General features: G+C 50.7%; 1 protein-coding gene across 1 annotated transcript in view; it reads left to right on the top strand.

Annotated features, from left to right (window-relative positions):
- Positions 1-23,335, top strand: part of SLC7A5 (solute carrier family 7 member 5) — a 33,695-nt gene extending 10,360 nt beyond the window's left edge. The window contains exons 2-10 of the mRNA XM_026042314.1: positions 2,034-2,159; positions 12,264-12,369; positions 12,904-12,948; positions 14,315-14,438; positions 15,453-15,556; positions 16,273-16,369; positions 16,710-16,859; positions 17,428-17,605; positions 19,012-23,335. Coding sequence (XP_025898099.1) covers positions 2,034-2,159; positions 12,264-12,369; positions 12,904-12,948; positions 14,315-14,438; positions 15,453-15,556; positions 16,273-16,369; positions 16,710-16,859; positions 17,428-17,605; positions 19,012-19,067 — 986 coding nt within the window. The 3' untranslated portion in view covers positions 19,068-23,335. The remainder of the gene's footprint in view (positions 1-2,033; positions 2,160-12,263; positions 12,370-12,903; positions 12,949-14,314; positions 14,439-15,452; positions 15,557-16,272; positions 16,370-16,709; positions 16,860-17,427; positions 17,606-19,011) is intronic.
- Positions 23,336-23,692: the final 357 nt, after the last annotated feature.

Raw genomic sequence — 23,692 nt, 5'->3', positions numbered from 1 at the left:
TCCCAAGTATCAAAATCCTTCTCCTGTAGCTTTCTTTCCTGATTTGCAGTTTATAGTGCTGGTTACTCTCGCTGTTCTAGGCAGGGTGTGTGAATGCACGGATGTGCCTTGCTCGGAGCGAGCAGATCCTGTCCGGAGCCTGTGCAGCTCCTCGGAGAGCTGCGTGCGGATGCACTCAGGCTGGAGGTGGCTTCATGAGTCCACACAGGCAGGTGCTGCATCCCTCATGTGTGCAGAGACCCTCAACTGTCCCTTGGGAGGTAATTTTGCTTCCCGGGACCCCTTTCTGGTCCCTTCTGGACCTCACACCCCCCCAAACCCTGCAGATGGGAAGGGCCGGGTGATTGGGGTCTAAGCCGAAGTTTGGAGGAGCAGCGTTTGGCCCTGTGGGGTCCTGCAGGGATGAGCAGCAGGATGTGGCAGCAAGTCCGCAAGGGCAGAGACCAGGGTGAAAAGGAAGCGGGTGACAGGCACGCGCAGGAATGCGGCCACGGGATTTTACTCCAACRCGTCCCGGAACGTAGAGCAGCCCTGGTTGCCTGGCTCCAGCTTTAGCAAAACTTGCCCGGCTCCYGATGAGTAAAAATATAAGCTGCAACCTGAGCGGGAAAGGATGAGAGCCTGCAGGGAAAAGCCTAAAGGGAAAAGGGATGAGGGCGGTGACTCCTTGAGCTGCCCGGGGGCCGGACATGGGCTGCAGGGCTGCAAGTTGCTGGGCTGGCCAAGCGTGGGAGCATGTGGAGTCTCTGCCCGTGTGTGTAACGTGCGCTCTCCTTAGCTTCCCAACCTGTCTTTGAACCAGATTTGCAAGAATCTGCAAGAATTTTTGAACCAGATTTGCAAGAATCGGTGTGAGGGAGAAACCTGCGATCCTGCAGGCAAAGCTCGGCCTGCTGGAGCCAGCAGCTCCGAGGCTCCGCAGCAGCCCCTGTTCCTGCTCCTGCTGCTGGGAGCTGATGCCAGAGAGGAGGATTACAAGGACACAGGGCAAAAAGCAGTCGGAAACGAGGTTTCATTAACTGCACTAATTTGTTGCATTAATACAGCCTCGGTAAGGGGAGACGTCCCGGAGGCAAAATGCCGCGCAGCTGCGCGGGGAGGCAGTGTCATCAAGCGCAAGCTCTGCACAAATTGATGCCCGGGGCCAGCTGTGGCCAAGCGGGGCCCTTGGCCAGCCCGTCGCCTCCTCGGCACCYGGGAAAGCTGCTCCGTGGTCCTGGTGCTCCCTGGGCGTCTGCCGGCCCTGTCCTGGCCCCTGCAACGGGGCAAGCGCGGGGTGACACTCGCGATAGAGCCGGGTCCCTTCCCGCCTCCGTGTCAGGACGGGGCTGCCTTTTCCTGTGAGTTAATATAGTGCACAGTACTTTTAGGATCTATTGTTATGCCCRTAACAAATACATCATTCTAGAAGCTGCTGTGACATTTCAGTGGTGTTTTCACTTAACCTGCCCCGACTTCTTAACCGCAGTAACTTAGCAGGGTTGCAGCCGAGTGCTTCGACGCTAACGGTTGCAAGAATCGCTCTTATTTATGAGCCCTCAGAAAATTTCTCCATGCAAAGGGCCAGTTCCTTGTCCCAAAGCATGCATGCAGCAATCAAAGCACCTGCTGCAAAAGCAGAAGACACAACAGAGAAGTGTACGGCTGCAGAGAATCGCTTGCAAATGTTTCTATTTTAATTCCTGGACAGCACAGCTTGATATTTAGGTTGGCTACCCAAAATACAGCAAGTCTTTGAAGGGAAACATGGGGTTCTGGTTTCCTAGGTGGGAGCGGTGAGTGTGCAGTTCTCTGTGACTGGAGGCCAGTTGTGGCTAATGCAGTGCTGAATGGTCTCAGGCTTTGCCAAATCCTTAGAAAAGAGCTCCTAAAACTGCTGCCTAAGGTTACAGCTGTGAACATCGCAACTTTTTTTTAAAGCGACACTTTGTTTGAATCTTAGCAAAAAGCTAATGACAGTTTGTGACAATTTGTTTTGCATTTTAAAGATACCACTGGAGACTAACGTGCCGTTTCTTGCCTCTCTCTTGCAGTGCTGCTCACAGCGGTGAACTGCTACAGTGTGAAAGCTGCTACTCGTGTTCAGGATGCCTTCGCTGCGGCCAAACTGCTGGCGCTGGCCCTGATCATCATTCTTGGCTTCGTTCAGCTTGCAAAGGGTGAGTACGTCTCCTTTTTCTGCCGAAGGCGGTTGCAGTTAGAGCAGGATTGGGGAATTAGGGATAAAGCCCTGAAGTCCAAACCTGGGCGTTACAAAGCTGTCAGAAATGTGTTCCAAGCGTCTTTTGTTCGCTCACGTGCTTGGGTGACATTTCCAGCACATACTTTGCAGAGGTGAGTGCAGGTGGGTGTTCAAAATACCACGTTTTAGATTTACCTCACGGAAGCAATGCTGGATTTCAGGATACTGAGGTGCAGCTTCTACCACCCAAACTCTTTTCTCCTTCACGAGGTCGCTGCATGGGCTCTCACTTCTAGGATGCAGGGCCGTAAAGTCGACACCGATTGCAAATTTGAAGCTGTGTCTTTCAGCAGCCCWTTCTGTGAAGGGCTGCTGACCATGGCCAGTTTGCTTGTAGACATGTATCTCTACGTATTGCATGTGTCAGCAACTCTCATTGTTTCACAAATTCTGCCTGCACCTCTCCCTGCTTCCTGCTTCAGGTACGGAATAACATGGCTGGTCCATAGGCTCATGCAGGGAAGGGCTGAGCAGTGGGTCCGGCCAGGCTGCAGAACTCATGCTCTCCCCAATAGCAATGTTGTGATGTTAATAGATAGAGATTGAATGAGAAAGAGAATATTCTGGGTTTTCTGTTTGTTTGTCTTGTTTTTTGCTTATTTTTGTCATACACACTCAAAACACTCTCATACCGAGGGAGATACTGTGTTCCCAACCTGTCCTACTACCTAATCCGTGCCACTGAGCTTTGCTGTGTGCTTTTTTGTGCCAGGTTCTRTGGAAACAAACTTTTCTGAGGGAACAGTACAGGCCCTGCTCGTTCAGTGTGGATAAAAGTCTATAGATAGCTCGTGCCGCCGCCGTGTTGGCAGACGTGGGCATGTTTGTGTGCGTCCACGGGTCCTTCTAATTCCCGCCTGAGCTCGGGGAGCTAGTGCTGTCTTTGCAGAATTTCTTGCTTTATCAGAGGCTTTATTTTCTTCCAGCTCAGTGCCTACACTCTACARGAACATTGTTCAGGGCTTATCACAAAATATACCTCCCTCCTAATCTCCCCAGACTGCTTAGCTTAACTTTTTTTTTGTTTGTTTGTTTTCTCTTAGAAGAATCAGGATAAGGGAAAATGAAGCTTTGTTAGTTCTTTATGATTTTACTGGTAAATATAATCGTTTTACCATTTTGAAATACAATTATGCTTTACTAYATGAAGTCTTTATTTATGTTATGTTTTTGTTTGCAGATAAGATAATAAATTGCCCTCTGTCCTTTTCTAGGCTCTTTTACAGAGGGTGAATCACTTTCTGCCCGGGGCTGTAGAAACACGTTCAGTCCATTCACTCCTATCTCCAACCAATAGATTTTGATGTCGTGTAAACCGCCTCCTTTCCCTCCCCTCAGAAAAATATTATAGTCTTRTGTCTCAGCAACCTTTTATCTCCCGAGGACTTGTCATCTTCTGTCTTTCTGTGTCCCCTCTATGGCAATCTGTGGTCTCTTGGCAGCCAGCAGTACTTCTGCCAATGTATGAATGGAGTCTTTTGTGCAGCTCTCTCGAGCTAAGATGTCCTGGATGCCACTTTCTCGTGCCCTCGGCCGACCCATAGTGCTGCCCGTGAAGTGCCCAGTCACAATGTGGTAACGGGCCAGGACCCAGCAGATGGTTTGCAGCTCTTCTGCTCTGATGGAAGCATTGGTCTCTGCCAATGTCACGGTGTGCTTGAAGCCGTTTCCCTCTGGGAACGTCTTGTGGGTGGAGGCACAAGGACATCTGCTGCAGTTGACAGGTTTTGGCTGGTCCCAGAGGTGCTGCAGTGACCTGTGKGCATCCTGCTGAACAGCTCAGTCTGTCTTGCAGTGTAGCCCTCTTCTGAACCACTTGGCCACTTCAGAGCGAGAAGTGAAAGATCAAAAGCCATAGACCATAACATCTCCATAACATGTGAGGGCAGAGAGCTCTTCCTGCAGCACTCGGCAGAGGGGATGTGGAGCAGGGTGGTGGGAGCCTTTGCATTTGCACGGGATGCTTCTCTCACAGCCTGTATTTAGATGTTGTCCCAAGTCGTGTATCGCTGCTCGTCTGAGCTTGTATTTAACAACACTGCCTAGAAATCAGCCCATGTCCCAACATGGATTTTTATTAATTGCCTTCTGGAAGTTCAAGCTCTCTGAAAAGTCTTTAAGAACTTGCAAGCTCTTTCCACACGCCTCTCCTTAGGTTCCACATACATATATATATATATATATATATATGTCTTTTGCAGCTTTGTGAACCTTCCTTTAAATCACGCCAGGGAACTCAGAGGTGCTGCGTGTTAGTGCAGGACCGCGCGGCTGGACCTCCTCCAGGCAAAACCCTCTAGGCTTAATCTTCTAAAGTGCTACCAAATGGGAAGCTTTTCTAGAGGCCCGTTTAACCTCTGGGGATGCAGGTGAGGCTGCAGCATGTCACATTTTCCCCACTCTTCTGCGTGTCCCTGTTTTCTCTTGTACCAGCCAGAAAGCTCTTTGGACAAGGAGGACTCTGAGCRCTAGCAGCCCCATAAGCCGAGCCCTTAGCTGACAACGACTGGTGCAGGAAAACACACCCCAAGCTGCTAAAAGGTCTTTGGCAATTTGGCTGGTACCGCAGTTTCGGGGGTGAAGGGGTTGTGAGTTCCCACGACACGCTGGAGAGTGTCTGGGCAGGGCTGATTAACTGACTTTAATGGTTCCTCCCCACTGCTGTTTTGTGTTTACAGTATCCATAAACAGAGTGGAGAAGCAAGGCCACAGTTTCTTGCTTAAATGTGGAAACTTCTGAGGCTTTGCAGCACTATGTCCTTCTCTGGACTGACCTCCACCCCTTCAGCTCTTGGCTCTTTGCTTTGTAGCCTTCATTGAGCATTTTTATTATTTTTCAGAAAAGCAGTAACATCTTAAGACAAAGAAATATGTGGCAATATTACCACACAGAAAATAGCCTGTCCTTGTGTTCTTTCTGTGCACAGCTGTTTTGCATCACTTCTCCCATGCAGCTTCAAAAAGAGGGCATTTGCCCAGCCTTTCAGCTACTTCAAAGCTGACCCAGTATAGCTGCTCCACTTGGGATGCAATTATTTTACCAGTGCAAAAGTCACACTAGTGAAAGCCTTCGTGTGGCTAGAATTGCACTGCTGTAAAACATCAGCGTGCTGGACTTAGCGTGTCAATCTGTGCAGTTTTACCCCCAGCTGCATGACCCACCAGTCTGTACTCCTAAAATTGTGCAAGTAACCCTGAGCACAGACAATTCAACCTGTTTTCACCATGCTCCTCCTGCAGACTAGGCTGCTTTTCTGTACTAATGCCCAACCAGCTCGCAGAAATTGCCGTCTGCCCAGACAGCTCTGGGCATTTTTTGGCCATGCTGTTACCTAGTGCACAGGCAGACAAGGAGACACTAATTAACACAACAGGCTGCAAGGCAGGATGTCTGGGACGAGACATCCTTGGACTGAGCATTTCAGGCTTTTTAGAAGCTCTCTGGTTAGGTCCATGGCTGGTGCGGTCACATCCAAATCACCTGCACGACAGCCTCAAAAGAAAYCGGGAATCAAATGATCAAAGGACTAGTGTTTAAGAACATGCTGGTACTTTTTCATGTGGGGAAATTTGGTGAAAGTTTTGAGGTCCAAAACTGCTTTAAAAATGTATCTTTTGTTCAAACGACTATCCCAGCTTCTTTTGCTGTTGATGTTTTATGKTTTCTTGTGCGTGTACTGGAGCCTGGGCAGCGCAGGCGGTGCCGGTTCTRGTGCTGTGCGTTAGCAGTGCTGGACAACAGACCTCGCTGCGATTCCTCAGCCAGGTTCTTCGTACAGCCTTTGGGCAGCAGGGACGCAGGGAAATAGAATTTAACACTCGTATTATTGAGTTATTTTTATTGAAGCTATCTTCCATTCTCTCTCCTAAYGCCTGATTTCTGATCGTGAAGCTCTTGTCTGTGGTGCCTCAAGTGCGGCCAGGATGGCAGCGATCAGCACTGCTCTCGTAGCTCCCTTATCAGCACTGGCAGCTGCATCTGCTGAGCAAGCACGGGGTAAACTCGGGACAAAGTAGGTAGGTTTAACTCCAGGCATGTGCCACGGAGAATTTAGCCTAGGCAGGGAATGGGATTTTTTTTAATGAAAGTTTTTCCTTTGAAGAGTGTGTACTACAAAGCGCAGCAGTGGTGCTTGTTTCTCATCCTCCCTCCTTCCCCGCTGTGCTCTTTGCTCTCCGTGGAAGGGTGCTCAGGGCTGGCAAAGTCTGAACACATCACGGGATGGTTCCTAGAAATGCAGAATGGAAGATGAAGCCTTCAGATGTTAAGGGGTGCTTAGTATGTCTGTGAAGCCTCGTGAAAATACCACCTAAGCCCTGCGGCAGCGTCCTGGCTGTGTGCACGTGCCTGCACGTATGTGCCTGTCCTTCATTTATTAAGTACTTCTGCTTGTGCTAGAAAATGGCCATTTGTTCTGTTTCTCTGAGTGCGGGTTATTTTGCTAATTCTCCCATCTTATTTTTTCCACTTTTTTAGTGACAAATCCTGTGCTTGAAAACATTTGAGGGAGGWAAACTTTACTTGCTCTTCCTTTCCTCCCAGATTTTCCTCTCTGCTGCTAATAGGAGCATCAGTCGAATGTCCCAGAAAAGCTTTTTGAGCGAAATCCATAATGAGACCTAGCGGCTGCGCGGATAAGCTCCGCAAAGAGCGAAGGAGTGAATACAGTCCTAAGTTGGGCGAGCAGATTTGCTCCAGAGAGCCCTGCTGAGAGGACAGGAGAGTTTGAGCTGGAACTGGCTCTAGGACACAGTCCGAGACATGGGAATCTGCCGAGGGCAGAACTGGAACTGTCTGGAATGAGCTCAGAGCCTGAAGCCAAGCCATGCGGGTGTTCTCCCAGTGAACCCATGAATAATTTGCACCATAGATCCTCTCTGGCAGAGATGAGGCAAGGTCTAAGGATAGGAAACAGCCCTTGAGCTCTTGAGTGTGTCCTTGCAGGTTGGGGCCGAGGCTCGAGCACAAAAGACTGCAGGAAATGTATGCCCTGCAGCTGCCCATAGTGTTTCTTGTTGCATCCAGAAATGCCTCTCTAACACCTTTTCCCAGCACTAGGCTTTGAAGGAAAGCTGCACTCCCCTTACTCACCCTCTGATTAACGGTGTAGATGAAAAGTGGAAGGCTGTGCCCAAGGAGAGGGCAAACAAAGGAGTGGGAAAGTGGCCAGCATTCTGCACCTCTAAATCACATCGAGCATGCTGGAGATTAATCAGGCATCTTATGCTGGAGGGCTGATACAAAACAATTATGTTTTATGGGCTTGTGGCTCTCTAACCGGTGATTTTATCTCCAGCCAAAGGTGGATGCGATGCTGAGGCCAGGTGGGCCTGGCAGGTTGGTATGCGTTGTGGTTTGCATGCTCTGGTTTGGAGTGAGCCAGGCTTCGGTTTTGCTCAGACAGTTCTTTTCTTGCCCATTCTGCCCCAGTAACTTTTGGGTAATTACAGACTCGAGAAGGGCGTTCAGCCCGCTGGGGCTTTTGGATTTTACAAGTGTGAAATTGTTCACCCAAAGGCAAATAAAATGAGTTTAATAACAGCCAAAAATTAAAACAGAGAAGCAGCYGGTGACCTGCACTTCTTGTCCTGCTCACTGTGACCATGCTGTGCGTGCACACCCTGGACGGGTGCCTACGATGCCTTTAATGCTGACGCGCGCTATGCTGTTTGCGGAGGTTAGTGGCTGCATTAACTCTTTAGGGTGGAAGTGTGCCCCGAGCTCTGCAAARCTGCTTCGTCCAAGGAGATGTGGATGTAACACGCTGTTCGTTTTGATATCTTGAGCTGAAATGACAGATCCTAACCCCAGATCAAGGTAGGCGTCCTGCACGTGTGACTGAGGAGTGCGTTTTGGAGGGCTCACAGGGACCCCGATCCCTGCTCCTGGAATTTGGGTGGGAATTTGGGTGGAATTTGGGTGGGAGCCAGAGGGGCTCCTTGTTGGCTTCTCCTTTTTCCACATGCTGATGTCTCAGCCGTGCAGACCCGTTAACCAGAGCGCGGCTCCCGCTTCGGCGTGTGCCCTTTGCTGCTCTGCCGCGGCGCCGCCTCCCTGCCTGCGTGCAGGAGCAGCAGCTCGTGCCAGGGCTGCGTCAGCGCCGCGGGGAGCTCCGCGTGCGTGGGCGCGCTCGTGCTCACGTTGCAGTGCATTGTGTTGCATTGCTTGCATTGCAGTGCGTTGCATTGCGTTGCGTTGCTCACGTTGCATTGCTTGCGTTGCTTGCATTGCGTACAGATTCTTCTCCACAGCTTCCAACCAAAACGGGACTAAACCTCGTGTGGTCTGAGAGCATCCCCGTGCCACGAGGGTCTAGCTGCCCTCTCCAGAGGTTTGTGGCTCRGTTACAAGTGCAGCTGGCTGGCTCTGCTCAGCCTCTATTCAGCCTCTCTTGTAAGACAGGACCTGTTTTGCTCATTGCAGTCAGAATGTCTATGGACAAGGATTGAACGTGGGCAGAGAAGCCAGGATCAATCAAGCTTAGGGGAAGTGGCAGGCAACCCACTGGGTGGTTGGTTTAGGGTTAGCACCGTGCTGTTAATCTGCCTTAATAAGAACAGACGGGGGCACGTAGGAAGCAGCCTTTGCTTCCTGTGCCAGGGTCAAAGGGACTGTGTCCGTCCTGGGTGCCCAGGTCTTTTCTCTGGAAGTCTTTTCCCACCCCTAGGCTCCTTGCAGGCTTTGAGCTCCCAGGTGAAGGTAATAATGTGTTAGTSGGGAGTGAATCTGGCAGCCCAGGCCCTTGGCTTCAGCACAGCACTGATAACAGCTCGCGGTGAATGGTATCTCCAAAGCTTTCCAGCAGTGGCAGGAAAGAGGCATTTTTACGTGAAGCAGGAAGAAATAGTTGGAAGGCAGGGAAATGTCATGACTTGTCCACAGCCAGTAGTGAGAACCAGGAGTGTAACAGGGGAGCTCTGGCTGCTTGCTGGGTGCTCTGTGCCGGGCTAGGGTTGCTGGTGCTTCTAAGGGCTTCTAAGCAGAAACCCCTAAACTCTTCTGCTGGGRAACCGGGTTTAAGAGCTGCTGTTGAAACCTGCAAAGCGCAAGGCTGGGCACATGGAATTAGCACARCGATGATGCCAATGGAGCCAACTGTCCATGGGCACCCAGGGAATGTTTGCAGGGGAGCTGTGAGTTGCTGTCCCAAGTCCTGGCCCTCAGTGTCCAGCTTTATGACTCAGTCAGTTGAACTCCCATTGCTTTTCTTGGGAAATATCTTTAACAGCTGAGTGGATCTTCTCATTTGGGAGAAGTTTGGGGGGTTCAYGCATACAACGCCTTTCTCCGGCTCAGTTTAGTCCATGAGCGAAACACTTCGCGCGGCCTCCTGCCTCTTGCCGAGTTCTCTGGATGGCTGCGTTCCCTCTCCTCACTGTTTAGGCAGGCTAAAACTATGTAATTATGATTAACCACTTACTGCAATAGAAGATTGCCGTGCTATTAAACCGGAACGGACACGACTGGGGAGCAAACGAGCCCTTCCAAAGAAAGGGCCTGGACATGCAGCGCATGCACCGAAACAGGGCCCTCCCGCAGAAAGGCCCCAGGTGACCCATCGCTCACTGGAGCAATTACCAGAGCCTTGGCAGCTGGCAAGATCAGCAAATAGGGTTTATGTCACAGCTTGTTACCTTAATTTGGTTAATTGTAGAGCAGAGTGCAGCTGAGCAGGCAGCTCCAGCCAGGCCCCGGCTCACCAGGGTGCCGGGTTGGGAGAGGACCGGTCCCCAGAGTGGCTGCCCCTGCCTGCAGCAGCCCTGGGGATGGAGAGGATCCCAGGGCTGGATGTGCTGAGGTGGCAGCAGGGACTGCAACTCAGCAGGACCACCCCGAGTCTGCAGCCCTTCCTGTGATCCAGAGCCTGTCCAGAGGCTGGAGCTGTAAACCCATGCTGGGAAGAAGCAGAGCATCTGGATTTCATACCTCCCCATTGGGGAGAGCAAGCCCTAGTAAGTAAGTAAAGTAACACACACAAGAGGAAGGACGTGTCGTTCAGCATTCCCAATCTCCAGTGTTGGCCCTTAATTGGCCCCTGCAGGATGCAGGGACAAGGCCAGCCTGCTGAGGTGCCTGCAGGAGCCCTTTCTCAGCCCCCTGCACCTCAGGGTCTTCTGCAGCAGAGGCAGGATCTGCTCTTTGAGGGTCTCTGTAGTGACTGCTTGAACCTCTCTTAACTCGGTGTGGAGCTCTTGGTAAGATCAGGACAACAGTCCGAGCCCTGCACTGTGTTTTACCCATTCCGGATGCCCACACCTGGCATCCCCTCCATGGCTGAGCTTGGCTTTAGTGCCCCAAGATGTATAGTATGGTGCTGGTGGCATCTGTACAGGCATTACAGTTACTCCCTTTGGTGATCCCATGGTGGGCAGGATGGGACAGAGCCTTGTGTTGTGATGGTGGGAGAGCATGGAGACACCAGCGCTCCCGCTCCTTCTGTATGTGTTTCCTGTAGCTCATGATGGTTACTAGTAACAGCAGCTGTCTCTTTCTTTCCTCCTAAGCCTTGGAAGGAATTGTGCTGGTAATTATTTGGGAAGGTAGAAAATAAACTCATGAAAGCTTAGGCTGGGGCTCAGCAGAACATGACATCAGGCACCCCCTCCTTCGGCTCAGCCACACTGTTCAGAGCTAAGTCAGGGCACTAATGCCCAACTAAGATTGGGTGACTGAACTGAATAGCCAGGAATTACAGATAAACTCACAGTGTCATATGCCTTTCCTTGCCTTTCCTACCTTACTTCATTAAAGCTGCTCTCTTGTAGCCCTCCAGCCAGTTTGCACAGCAACCCAAGGCCAGTTTGTGGCCTCACCTTCACACTCTGCACTTCTTTCACCCCTCACATCCCAGGCCAGGATGCTCCTGTTCCTTCCCCAGCAWGCCCTCTAACCCCATCTTTATCCCACCGATGGAAGCAGGAATGGAGCAAAAAGCTCCATGCATCTAGATTTGTTATCAGGCCTCTGCAAATGCGCTGCTAGGTTGGTGTGACGGGATGAGATTTCCCAGGACAAGATGGGAGGAGAGGCGGTTCCCAGGAAAAGCGTCCCGTCTTGTTCCTATTCCTTTCCTTTCCGCAGATGCCATCCCGGGTGGGTGGCTCGGGGCGATGAGGGGTTAAGCTGCAGGCGCTGCTGACTGCCATGTGATAAGGCTGCCTGCGCGATTAGTGAAGATCGGGGCCCTAAGAGGAATCACATGGGCAGCCACCGGGCTCCTGGGATGCCGGCACCGCCAACGTGCGGCCCCAATCCTGCCTCGCTCCGCTTCCTTCCTGCCCGAGGGGAGCCCTGCGCGCCGAGGGCCTGTGGCTTCCCCAGCCCCACGCTCCACATCAAAAGGCAGGGAACAAAACAGCAGCGGGGCGTTTTGAAGCAAAATAAATAAACCATTGGCTGCTCTGGGAGAGGTCTTAGCAAATGTTCAATTGAACCCTCTATTTATGGCTTTCTGTTTCAAAAGCAGATAAATAACAGGAACTTTTGATATTCAAGCCCCAAAGAAGCTAACTTCCCACAATCAAAGAGACTGCCGTAAAGCCTCTGCTTTATCAGGTTGCTGGTGGGACTGGAGGAAATCCTGGGTTTTTATCAAATAAAAGCAGCTTTCAGTTGAGAGGACAATGTGACAATATCTGTTTGCGTAGCATCTCCAGCCAGAAGGACCCCAGAGGGTTTTCTTCCCAGGGAGGTGTCTGGGAGATAACCTCAGCGACAGCACATTGCACAGCGTGAGAAAGCTCCAACACTCTCCAAGGGCCAGTTGCTTGAGACAGGTTTGTTTGAGCCTGGTTATTTGACGCGCTGCTCCGGAGGGATTAAGCACTGGAGCAGGCAGCTCCATAGCAATAGGTGCATGTGCTGACACGCAACCAGCAATGCATCAGCACAGTAATTAAGTAACCTCGAGGCAGAAGCTGCTCTGAGGACTCTCTTTCCTTTTGTAACCCTGCAAAGCCCCTCAAGTTCATGGTTTGGCCGTTTCTAGAATTGTTCTTTTCTTGTTCCTGTTCCCTGCAGGCGACGTGACAAACCTGGCCCCTGAGCATTCCTTTAAAGGCACCAAAGTCGATGTGGGGAGCATTGTGTTAGCCTTGTACAGTGGTCTCTTTGCCTAYGGAGGATGGTAAGATGCAGTCCTGTCTCCTTCTTCGGTGCCAAGTACTGCAGTTCTCTTCTGTCTAGACTGTGTGTTTGCAGGAGGAGCCTGGGCCAGGACTGGCTCTTTCTCATTAGGAGGGTGATGCTGCAGGTGCTTTGGGGTTGCCTGGTAAAGTTCATAGTCATGCCTCATGCCCTATTTCCAGCCAGGACGTGGAAGCAGAAGGAACTGCTGGCAATCATAGGATTTAGGAAGCCCAGAGAGCAGGTGATGGGGCTTCTTGGTGCACCTCCAAGATAGTATTCAGTGAAAGCACCAGGGCAGATTCATTGGGCATGGCAGAGTAGAGGGGCTGCTGTGGCCAGCTGCTCCATGCAGAGGAAGGTCCTTCACAAGCTCCAGACCATCTTTTTGGGCAGGATCCCAGTCTGTTTCTACACTGGTTCATCCAGACACAGTTGTGTCAACTGTCACTTGTGTTTGAAGTTCAAAGCAGTTTGCTGATGGAGACTTTCAGGCTTTGAACCAGAATTAATTACTGTCTCTTTAAAATTACAGGAATTACTTGAATTTTGTCACAGAAGAGATGATAAATCCCTACAGGTATGTGTGTGTCCTGTGATGACCTCCCAAGAAGGAGAGGGGGTGGTTCTGGAAACATCCCTTCCTTGGGGCTGCCTTGGGTGTTAATGGATGTTTTCAGTGAGCTCAGAAGCCAAGGTCCCCTAGCAAAAGGGAAGAAGGGGCTATCTCGTTATCACTACCAAAAACTTGACAGAAAATGGCACTGTTCTTAGAATAGGGGGTGGGGATGGTCATAACATCTGTAAGAAAAGGACAGCCATTTACACGGCTTTTCTGCACTGTTAATGTTATTAATGAAACTGGCAGGTCTAATTTCCTTGGCCCGGCACCTAAGTAACAGACAAGGAAGAGGCACTTACGGATTTGTTAGAAACCTGTGTAAACTCACAGAAATATTTGAGCATATCCTGTTTGCTGTGGGTTCTTTCTGTTCCATCAAGCAATAAGCCCCTTTCTACACTGCCCGTACATCTTGAGGACCTGCTGGATGGCCACCCCAAAGCAGGACGTCGCTGACAGCTTGTTTTTGCTCGTAGGGGAGGTGTGACCTTCTCTCAATATGTCCTCCAGGGTCGGTTGTGCAAGAGCCTGTTCCTGGCTGGCCCCAGCAGTGATTAGTGCCTGCTGGGAAACATGAGACTCGATCCGCCCTTTCCTTGATGAACAGAGTTATGAAAGTTTTGCAGTTTGCAATTACTTTCTTGCCTTCTGACTGCAGACATGGTATTCGACACTCACCTCCTGTGGCTTTGAGCTCCGCAGACCAATTATGTGGCATCAAGCAGGGCCGCCTCTTTTAATTACTGCTCATGAATTCAGTTAGACTATTGGGAAAGGCAAATTGGTATCCACAGAACTTCATCTTTGCAGCCCACTTAAGCTGTGTCTGGGTTGGCTTTCCCCAGGCTTCATCMGGGCAGCCAGCTGCACAGAGTTAGAGCTTAAAAAGGGCCCACTAAATCCCTGACCTTGGCAGCTCCCACAGGACGGCCACCCGCACAAGCGCTTCTGCTCTGTCCAGAGGAACATGCATGTGCTGGTGCCACCAGCAAGCGAGAGGCTGCTTTTAATGGCTTTTGCAGTGAACTTGTTTTACTGCTTGCCCAGACAGCCCGAGTCCCTCTGCACAAGAAGTGCCATCTGTGAGAGCCCTTCGTGTGGCAGCTGCTGCCCCAGGGCTGTTCTTTGTGAGCTTTTCCTCTCTTCAGAGCAGCGGCGTGTGCCTGGGAAGCAGCCTTTGCTGAGGAGCAGAGTGGCTCATGCCAAATTTCAGTGGATCCAGAAGGGCTACAGCAGCAGCCACCTCCTTCCCTAGCATTCCCTGGCATTGACAACTCTCTTCTCTGAGCTCYGGCGCTCACGACAATTTATATTTTCTTCCTAGAAACCTGCCTCTGGCTATCATCATCTCACTACCTGTAGTCACTTTGGTTTATGTATTGACAAACTTGGCTTACTTCACAACCCTGTCCACGGAGCAGATGCTGACGTCCGAAGCCGTGGCTGTGGTAAGATAGGTGCCTTTCTGACGTGACTCATCTGTTTTCCAGGGCTGGTTAAATTAGACTTACAATCTCTACATACATCTCCTAGTTTGTTCCAGGCTGAGCGTGGCTGCTTWTAAAACAGCCCGTGTTTGACGGGAGATAAAGAGCAACTGTGACGAGAGCAGGGGAGGACGGCGTGATACCACATGGGCCTTATCACGGAGAAGAGCAAGGGAGGGCGGCTGCTCTTAATTCATAAATACCCATAGGTGCTGCTGGCCGCATGACTTATCAGCAGTTACCCAAGTGGGGTGTTTACAGGAGAAGGTCATTCAGTCAATACTGAACTAGGCTGTTGTCCCTCTGAGTCTTCCTTGTTCTAATTAAGAGAGAAAAATAATATTCCTATTGATGAAAATGCCATTGCAGTCAGAAGTCCTGGTTGCTTGGGAAGTGAGCAGTGTCTCATGGTCTTGCAAACCAAGCGTGACCAGGATTGTTGAGTGCTTGAGGGGGCTCTCCCCGCTCTGCACTGTAGATTGGTCTGGGCCATTTGGGTGACATTATGAATCCAAAGCAGAAAGTGCTGAACCCTTGTCGGCAAGGTGAATTTTTTGTCTGTTGAAATTGGCATGATTATTTCAACATAAAGCAGATCAGAGTCAATTTGCAGAGTAAAGCYGCAACACCGGGTCACGGCATCTGTAAAGTGCTGGGATGCAGCCTGTGAAATGTGCTCCCTGTGGCAATCGGCAATAGCCCGAAGTCTCGGTCCTCRTGCGGTTTCATTCACTTCTGGAATAGCTGGTCTAGCACGTGTTGTGTCCTGGCTCTGAGGGAAAGGCCTCGTGCTGATTTTGTGCAATTCCACAAAGCACTGGTCCATGAAGGTGAAGCAGCAAGTGGCAATTTGGAAAACATTCCAAAAGCTCGAGGTACTAAACCATGCTTCAAATGTGAAATCTTTGTGAGCAGCTGTGAGCTCTCCTGGGTGCTTTTAGGTGTGAAATATCTTTCTTTTTGCCCTTCTTTTAGGACTTTGGGAACTACCACCTCGGTGTCATGTCCTGGATCATACCTGTCTTTGTTGGCTTGTCCTGCTTTGGCTCCGTTAATGGATCCCTCTTCACCTCTTCCCGGTAGGTTTCTTGGCTGTGTTTCGTGGGGCTTGTTTACAAGCAGTGCTTAATGCCTCTTTGCCTAGAAGTGCCCTCCAAAGGCTGTCTGGGAGTAGGCACAGAGTCTTAAAGGTCTGGGGACCATGTGGGGAACGAGAATATTTTTTTAAGCCTTTAAAATGATATCCATTTTAAAGGAATCTCTTGCAGTGGTCTTAGTCTCCTGCTCCTCAGGCAAAGTCCTGTTGAAGTTATTAGGACATAACCAAACACAGGCTTGGAGCTCAGTGGCGTTGCCTGAGAAAGTGGACCTAATGAAAACCAGCAGCTTCTGAAACTGCAGGGCTGAGAATCCCTCAGAGAGGGGAGCAGGGGTAGGTCAGGAGCGGCGTGCAGGAGGTTTCAGCTCTGACACCCATTTCCCAGGTTATCTTAGTGTCCTCTCCGGAGAGGATATAAACATTTCCGCATTCCTGCCTGGCTCCTGACTCCCCTCTAAGACACAGACATTTCGCTGTGTGTTGTCTGAGGACCCCAGGCTGGGGTCTGAACGTGGTGGTCCCACACTCAAAACAGTGACTAGCAGTTGGCGTCGTGTGACCACACTACTAAATGTGCCATCCCAGCAGTGTCCAGGATCATAGGGGCTGTCCTCACTTGTTATTTATTGAAGACAAACCTGACCTTGGGTTAGGGGTTTGGTGCAGGAGGTAACTGCTCTATCCCCCTCATCTCAGGCTCTTCTTTGTTGGATCCCGGGAAGGACACCTACCTTCCATCCTCTCCATGATTCACCCGAGGCTTCTCACTCCAGTGCCATCCCTCATCTTCACGGTAAGCMCCCGGGTCCGTGATGCTGAGCACTGAGCTGCTGGGGAGGACAGGGTGGGGATGAGAGACCCCAGAGCAGATGCAGAAGGAGCCTGCACAGTGCCTCCAAACACAGTCATTTCCACCTGCAGCCGTGGGGAAGGTTAGACACTTTTCATCATATCCTTATATTCCACATTCCATTTGGAAATTACTCCAGGCCCCACTTGAAAATAAGTTAAATAGGTAAAACGTAATCAACTTKGTTCCATTCTTGGCAGATAGTTCCTCTCAAATACCTATATTTGGTGTAGTAATATATATGGTTTTGCCTACCGGTAATGGTTTCTCTTTCTGGCTGCAGTGTGTCATGACCTTGCTCTATGCCTTCTCCAACAACATCTTCTCAGTCATCAATTTCTTCAGCTTCTTCAACTGGCTGTGTGTGGCTCTGGCCATCATTGGCATGATGTGGCTGCGTTACAAGAAGCCAGAGCTGGAAAGGCCCATCAAGGTGAGAAGAGTGTGTGGTTATTGCATGGGGAGTCCAGCCTGTGCAAGCCCTYTTCATTGGTGATCAGAGGGATGGCTCTGAAAACAGTAGTTTTGAGCTGTTTTGAGAGACCAGAGGCTTCAGACTGAGGGGACAAGACATTTATCCCTCTCTGGGGATGCATCTTCTCGGCATCATGGGAGGAGCAGGGAGTGTGGCTGCTTTTACTGCATGAAAGAGGGGCTCGGATTGCAGGAGCGGAGCAGGCAGAGGAAAGGCAGACGTGTGAAGCACCAGCTCCCAATGCACCTGGTAGGCAGGTGTCCCTGCTGCGCAGGCATCTGCTGACTGCAGATGGTCACTGTCACCAACAGGGATGTGCTGTGGCCACAGGACACTCCAATGAAGGAAGCTCTGGGTGTCAGTGATGAGAGGTCCTGGTAGGGTCCCCTTGTTTAGAGCAGGCAGGAATACCATCCACGTAGGATCCCTTGTAGATCCTCAGCTGCTCCCCTCCTGGGCTGTGGGGAGTCACCTTGGCCCTCTTTTGCTCATCCCTGATATAACTGCTCTTTGGGTCCTCTTTCAGGTCAACATCTGCTTGCCCATTTTCTTCATCCTGGCCTGCTTGTTCCTCATTGCTGTTTCCTTCTGGATGACACCAAAGGAATGTGCAATCGGCTTTGCAATCATCTTCAGTGGGATCCCCATTTACTTCTTTGGAGTCTGGTGGCAAAACAAGCCCAAGTGGATTCTCCAAGGCATCTGTAAGTACTGCTGGTGAAGGGCACAGCTGCAGCYTTGGCTTTTCCTCCAGGAATAGTCGTGTTTCCTGAGCTGGCTGCAGCTAACAGCTCCGGCCCTCACTGCTGTAGTGGAGGCTTCTAACATCTTGGCTCTGCTCACTTTTCTTTTTAATAGTAACAATTTTTAACCTGATGATTRTTGTATCTGCCCAGCACCCAGAATGCTCCCTGACTTCCGATGATTAACAAAGCTTGGGCTAACTACCACGGGCTTTTTTTTTTTTCTTCTTATGACAAACAGGATATTGTGCAGTGGAGCTTAATTCCCTGAGCACATTGCTGCCTTTCTTCTCCCTCCTGTGAAAGCATAGGGTTGAGGCTTTGCTAGCAGGGAATTCCTTTCCAGTGGGTAGGAAGGGAAATGGAGTGAGAGCGTAAGAGGCTGAGCACAGTTTGCCTCAATTTGACTGCTGTAAATTCAGAATTAGTCCCAGTCCATCGCTTCGCCAGTGGTAACATTTCTGACCCAGCCAAAGTTCTCAGCATCCAGATGTGACAGTGCAGCAGAGAGAAGAGTTTTTCCTTAGGAAGCTTATTTTAAGGTATCTTGTATAAGGTTTTCCCATAGCTGCCATGAGACCATGGTGAGCTTGGAAGGGCTCTTCTTAGTGGCGTCTAATCTCTGTCTGAACAAGTGAATCAAGAAAGTCTCTGTTGTCTAAGTAACTAAATTCGACCATCTGTCTCCCAACTCTCATACAACAGGCTGACCTAGAAAACCAGACAAGTAGAAATGCCCAGCCTTAGCTGGGTGCTTTTTATGAGGAAGAAAAAGCCTTTTAACAGCACTCAGCACTTATTACTGTATTTTTTTTCTCTCTCTCTCCAACACTCTGTCACTATTATATTCTGTGTATTAGGCTCAGTTCCTGGAAATGCCATTTTTTTTGCAGTGCTGTGGTGGCAAATTAACATATTAATTGTGTTCTACCACCAAGGACTTTTAAGGGGAATATAGAAACAATTCTGGGAACATAGACCAAGAATGCTGCAAATGCATGTGATCTTTATGCCCATGCATATATTCATATGTTGCGGATAATTTGATCACATCCACTAATGCTTTGACTTTGCTTGTGTGTATTTAGAATCACACTAATAGTTTTATCTGGCAAGGTTGCCTTGTGATCTCCGAACACAGAGTAGCAGAAAGCACGAGTGTGTTTGGATACTGTCGGCCAGGACTAATGGGTGGAAAAATAAAGATATTCTAGTTGATTCGTGCCCTGCTGCACCTGAGATGCTCCCTTTGTGTCCTGTTTGCTCCTCGTGTGTCCTGTGTCATCCATCTGTCACCACAAGGCTCTGAGGAGGCCTTGTGCCTGTTGATGCTCCCTCTGACCGCTGCTTTGCTGCYTTCCTTGCAGTCTCCGCAACTGTCCTGTGCCAGAAGCTGATGGAAGTGGTGCCGCAGGAATCCTAGGTGGGAAAGCAGAGACATGCAGCTTGAGGAAACGCACAATATTATTTTAAGACGACACAAGGAGAAAACGCTTCTGATCCCTCACAAACGACCGCCCGGCGCCGGAGTCCCCTGTGAGAGCAGCTCCGGACGCCGCTCTGCCCGCCCTGCTTTGTCCCCACCAGCCTCCCCGTCGCCAGGTCTGGCACAGGAGCAGCCCTGCCTTGCAAAGCCCTCGGTACGGAGCGGGCCAGGACAAGGAATTCCCGCTGGCAGCTTCCGAGGGGCTGCGTGTGCCCAGCAGAGTGTCCCGCTGCCCGTGTGCATGATGCCAAGGGTCTCCTGAGGTCCCCCCGAGGCCTCCCCGGTGTGTTTTGCCAAGCTGAAGTTAACAGCGTTAGCAACATTGGTTTTGGTGTCAGCACACGCGGCTTTGGTGTCAGCAGCTGCGGGGAGGGCTGGCGCTGCCCTCCCTGCCCCGGGGGCAGCAGGGTCCTACACAGGCCCCTCTGCCTCGCTGGGCCCAGGGAGGTGTTTGGGAAGCAGAGGCTGGGGAAGGGCTTGGGCTGGCACAGGAGCGCGGGCGCCCAGGAACGCCACGGGATGCTCCGCAGGCTGCCCTGGCCGTGCCTGGTGTGAGGCAGGGCAGAGCAGAACTGGTGCTGCAGGAAGCAGGGGGCACCTCTGGCTTCCATTCTGTCCCCAAAAAGAGCACTCGGGATCCCCCTCCACTGCCTGGCATTTAGCCCTTGGGTCCAAGCACCTCCCTGTCACTGAGCTGCCATCCGGGCCGCTTCTCCTGGGTCCCTCTTGGCAGCGCTGGCAGGGAGCCCCCGGAGCAGGCACAGGAACTCCCCAATAAACCCCGGGAATCGCAAGCAGCAGCAGGCCAGGAGCTGGGCCGGGGCTGTCACGGGCGGTCGCAGTCCTCTCCCACCCCAATTCCTGCGCTCTTCAGGGAAGCAKCTTCACCCCTCTTGTTCCCAGGGGCCATCCTCTTAGGAAAATGTTGCTTTATTTGGTCAAAAGTCTCGCCTTTTTTAGGCAAAAGTGCAGTTCCTTAACACTTGTTCATCACGGCTCTGCCCGCGAGCCATGTCGTTAGTTGGAAATCAAATTGGAATTATGGTCTTTAATTGGAAATCAAAAGCATCTTTTCCCTGCAAGGGAGGTGCACTACTCCGTTACAGATCTGTGTGCTTGTGCTTTAGAAAATGGGTTGCTGAACTTTTTCTCTTTTTTCTTAAGTATTTTTGTAAACTGCGTGGTTTGGGAGCCAGGATCCTCCAAGCACTAATGGATCCTGGATTCTCCTCTTGGCATARAGCCCTTTAGGAAGAAGAGGCATTAAGAACGATACTGGCTAGTACTCTGTCCTTTCAGGAGRCGTTTTAGCAAAGTGCATTTGAGTTAATAGTAGGCGGCAGCTTCTCTTCAAACGCGTGTGACAACGACCACGGTGGCATCAAGAACTTACAATGAGCAGCTATTTGTTGATGYTCCAGCAGCCACACGTCTTTGCTTTGAGGCAGTGCAGGGGCAGAGGTGACAGCCTCACGTCACGCTGAGGCCTTTGCTGTCACTCGCACGGGGCTCTGCGTGAGCTGCAGGGAACTGCAGCGGTGCAGGGTATCCCTGCAGCGCACGAGCACCCAAAGCTATGGCCAGTGTGTGGCTCTTCGGGGACCTACGTGCAATGAAGTGGAGCATCTCAGACCCAGTGCCCGTGGAGAGGCGTTAGATCGTGAGCCGTAAAACCTGAACTAGATTTTCCCTTCTTGGGGGAATCCTCTTCTAGCTGACAGCCGAGCTGTTTCAGCAGGGCAGCTGGGAGGCTGCTGCCTAGGCTGGCCTCGGTTCTTGGACAGACAACCTCTGTCTGTCGCCATCCACTCCACTGTAGTTCCCTGGTTGYGATATCCTCAGGGCTGCTTGGTCTGCAGGAGTGAACTTGGAGGCTCCCAGGGCTTGTATGTGCCAGCAGAATTAGTTGTGGAGCAAAGGAAAGGGATTTGCTCTTTCGGCCACCTCAGTCTGACGCAAATCAGCGCTCAAGTCCAGCCTAGAGAGAGCTCAGAGGTGGGTTCAAGTCTCCCTAAAGGCCAGGGGACACTTGGTTTGGACACATCTTTGAGTTTTCATCATTGATGAAGAACATCACCAAATGATGAAAAAGGTTCTTGAGGAACCTTTCACGGGGCTTTCAAAGAGGATATATCACACTGAGAATTATTTTTTTATATATTGATCTTAATTAAATCCTTAACCTGCTTGCTTGCTTATTAAGAACTTTCCTTTGTTATTTTCCACTTGCTGCTAAAGATGTTTTTTGTATTAACCTGCTGGCTCTGGCATCTACGTCAGGGTTTCATGGTGATAGCGCCATCATTTCCGTGACAACAGCCTTATAGGAAAAAACGGAACCAATTATCAGCCAGAACCACGTAAATGTTGAATTTGAAGCCATGGCTCAAATCTCAGTTCACCTTAGGACAAAGTTCACCTTTCAAAAACCTGATTTCTGTTATCCTCCATACATGGACCTCACARTTCTCTCCCTCTTTTCTTTTTCCTGGATTTTAGTGAGATTGTGAGGAAAGGGGTAAAACTGGTGGAATTTTATTTTGAAAACACAACTAGAGCAGTTTCTGCAATGGATGAAATGGCTGCTAATGATGCTGCTAACAGCATTTGAGTGAGGGCCCCTGCAGACACTCCAACAGGAGTGGGAAGCTCAGTTTTGGAATGGAAAAAAGAGAGAACTCCTCCCAATTCAACACCTCTTTGCTGCTTTTTCTCCCCAAAGTGGCACGAGCTGGGTCAGCGGGGAGAGGCAGCAGCAGAGCCTGCATGGGGAGCTCCTGCGGTGCCCAAAGGGGCTGTGGGGTTTTGGATGTTGCTCTGGAGCCCTCCCTGCCCTCATCCCCGCAGAGCCCAGCGGGAGCTGAGCCCCTATGACAGGGATGGGCCCCGCTCGTGTGACGGGGCAGCCGTGGTGCATGGAGCACAGGGAGGTTCCTCTGCCTCAGTGCGAAGCCTTCCCTGAGCTAGAGCCGAATCACAGGATCCTTGTGGCTGGAAAAGCCCTGCAGGATGGTCAAGCCCAGCCACAAACCAGCCCTGCTCATCCTGCAGAATTCCGGGCGGATGTGGGCCAGGCCTAGAGGGCAGGTAAAACAGGGAGAATGTCTTGTCTTTAGAGGCCTCCTTTTTTTGTGGGTTTTGTGTTTCTGACGCTCTGCAGTATTTGCTGTGTTGTCAGTCTCGGATACTGTGTCCTGGTAAACACGCTTGTTTTCTATGGCACCCTCCATGGATATTAAGTTCAAAGGGGCTCTGCGCTGCTGAACAAACTTCCCGGGTCCTCCCACTGGGTTRAAATCCTCAAGATTCGGCTTYGTTGTTGCTGCCGCTGCAGGCGGCCGAGCGGGAGCCTCAACCTGGCTCCTGGGGTGGTCCCRGCCCGGGATGTGGGGACAYGGGGACACGAGGCGGCCCTGGATGGGCCAAGCTCTTCCTGACAGATCCCAGATCCCAGCCCACGTGATGGAGAGACCCTGGGGGCTCTCCGGGCTTGGGAGCTTCTCGAGGGACTACTCGTGTGAGGAAGGGAGTTGCTGCCTCCCGCTGTCAAAGTGTTAATGAGAAAAATATATATATTTTTAAAAATACTGAGTTAATTTTTAAATGGCTTACAAGAGACTCCATACGTGCAGCTGGGTTTTTCCTGCGGGGTGGCGTTCACCTGAGCACAGGGGCCTCTGTGGGGACACGGGTGGGCGCGGGGCTCCTGCACCCAGGTGGGCGTCACGGCGGGGAGCCCCCTGCTCCGAGGCCACGGTGAGGGCCACATCCCCCCTCAAACCCCGCATGGGTTTGGGGAGCCCTGCTCGGTGCTGGCCCCGCCMAACAAAAGCGGGGGGAATTCTCAGGCAGGGAAAAATCCAGCTTYTCAGAGATACCTTTCTTCTAAATTTACTACTTCTGTTGGTTTGGTTTTGTTTTAACGCCAGAGAAAAAGATCCTAACGCGCGGAACAAGGCCTAGATCTGATTTACAATTCTGTTATATTTGGTTGCTTTAAAAGTATTTTACTAATTTAAATGTTGCTGTAGATGACACTGTATTTATTTTAAGGGGTAAATATCTTTTAGTCTTAATACTTCTGCAGGACGCGCTGTCTGTTTGCGATGTTGGTGTTCCTGTCCACACAGCTGTTCCACAGCGGCCCTAGTGCCGGGCAGCCCGTAGTAACTTAATCAAATTGCCTTGTAAAACAAGATGTCTACTGCAATGTATTTCTTTTTTTTTTAGTATTTCTTGATACTTTTATGTCTGTGGTTAACAAATCTGTTAAATGTTTGGGTTGTTTTATGTTTGGGGTTTTATTTGTTTCTGTTTTTTTAAACAAAGCTGAATGACACTTCTCTGGTTGCTGGTTTTTGCCTCAAAACCCTTCGGTTTGTGCAAAGCGGCCTCGTGTGACCCTGCCTGCGCCAGCTCCCGTGTCAGCGCCGCGTTACCTCTTTGGGTTTTGCTTGTGTCCATACTGAAAATCCAAGGGAATACGAAGCTGGGGGAGCAAATTCAACACGAAACCTCTGTAAGACAACTGAAAAATTGCACTCCTAAGTGACATGCTAAAG

Source organism: Nothoprocta perdicaria, unplaced genomic scaffold, assembly GCF_003342845.1.
Source record: "Nothoprocta perdicaria isolate Ctin4 unplaced genomic scaffold, notPer1 scaffold_30, whole genome shotgun sequence".
Classification (NCBI taxonomy): Eukaryota; Metazoa; Chordata; class Aves; order Tinamiformes; family Tinamidae; genus Nothoprocta; species Nothoprocta perdicaria.
The sequence above is the reverse complement of the archived record's forward strand: the minus strand, read 5'-3'. Positions and strand labels throughout refer to the sequence as shown.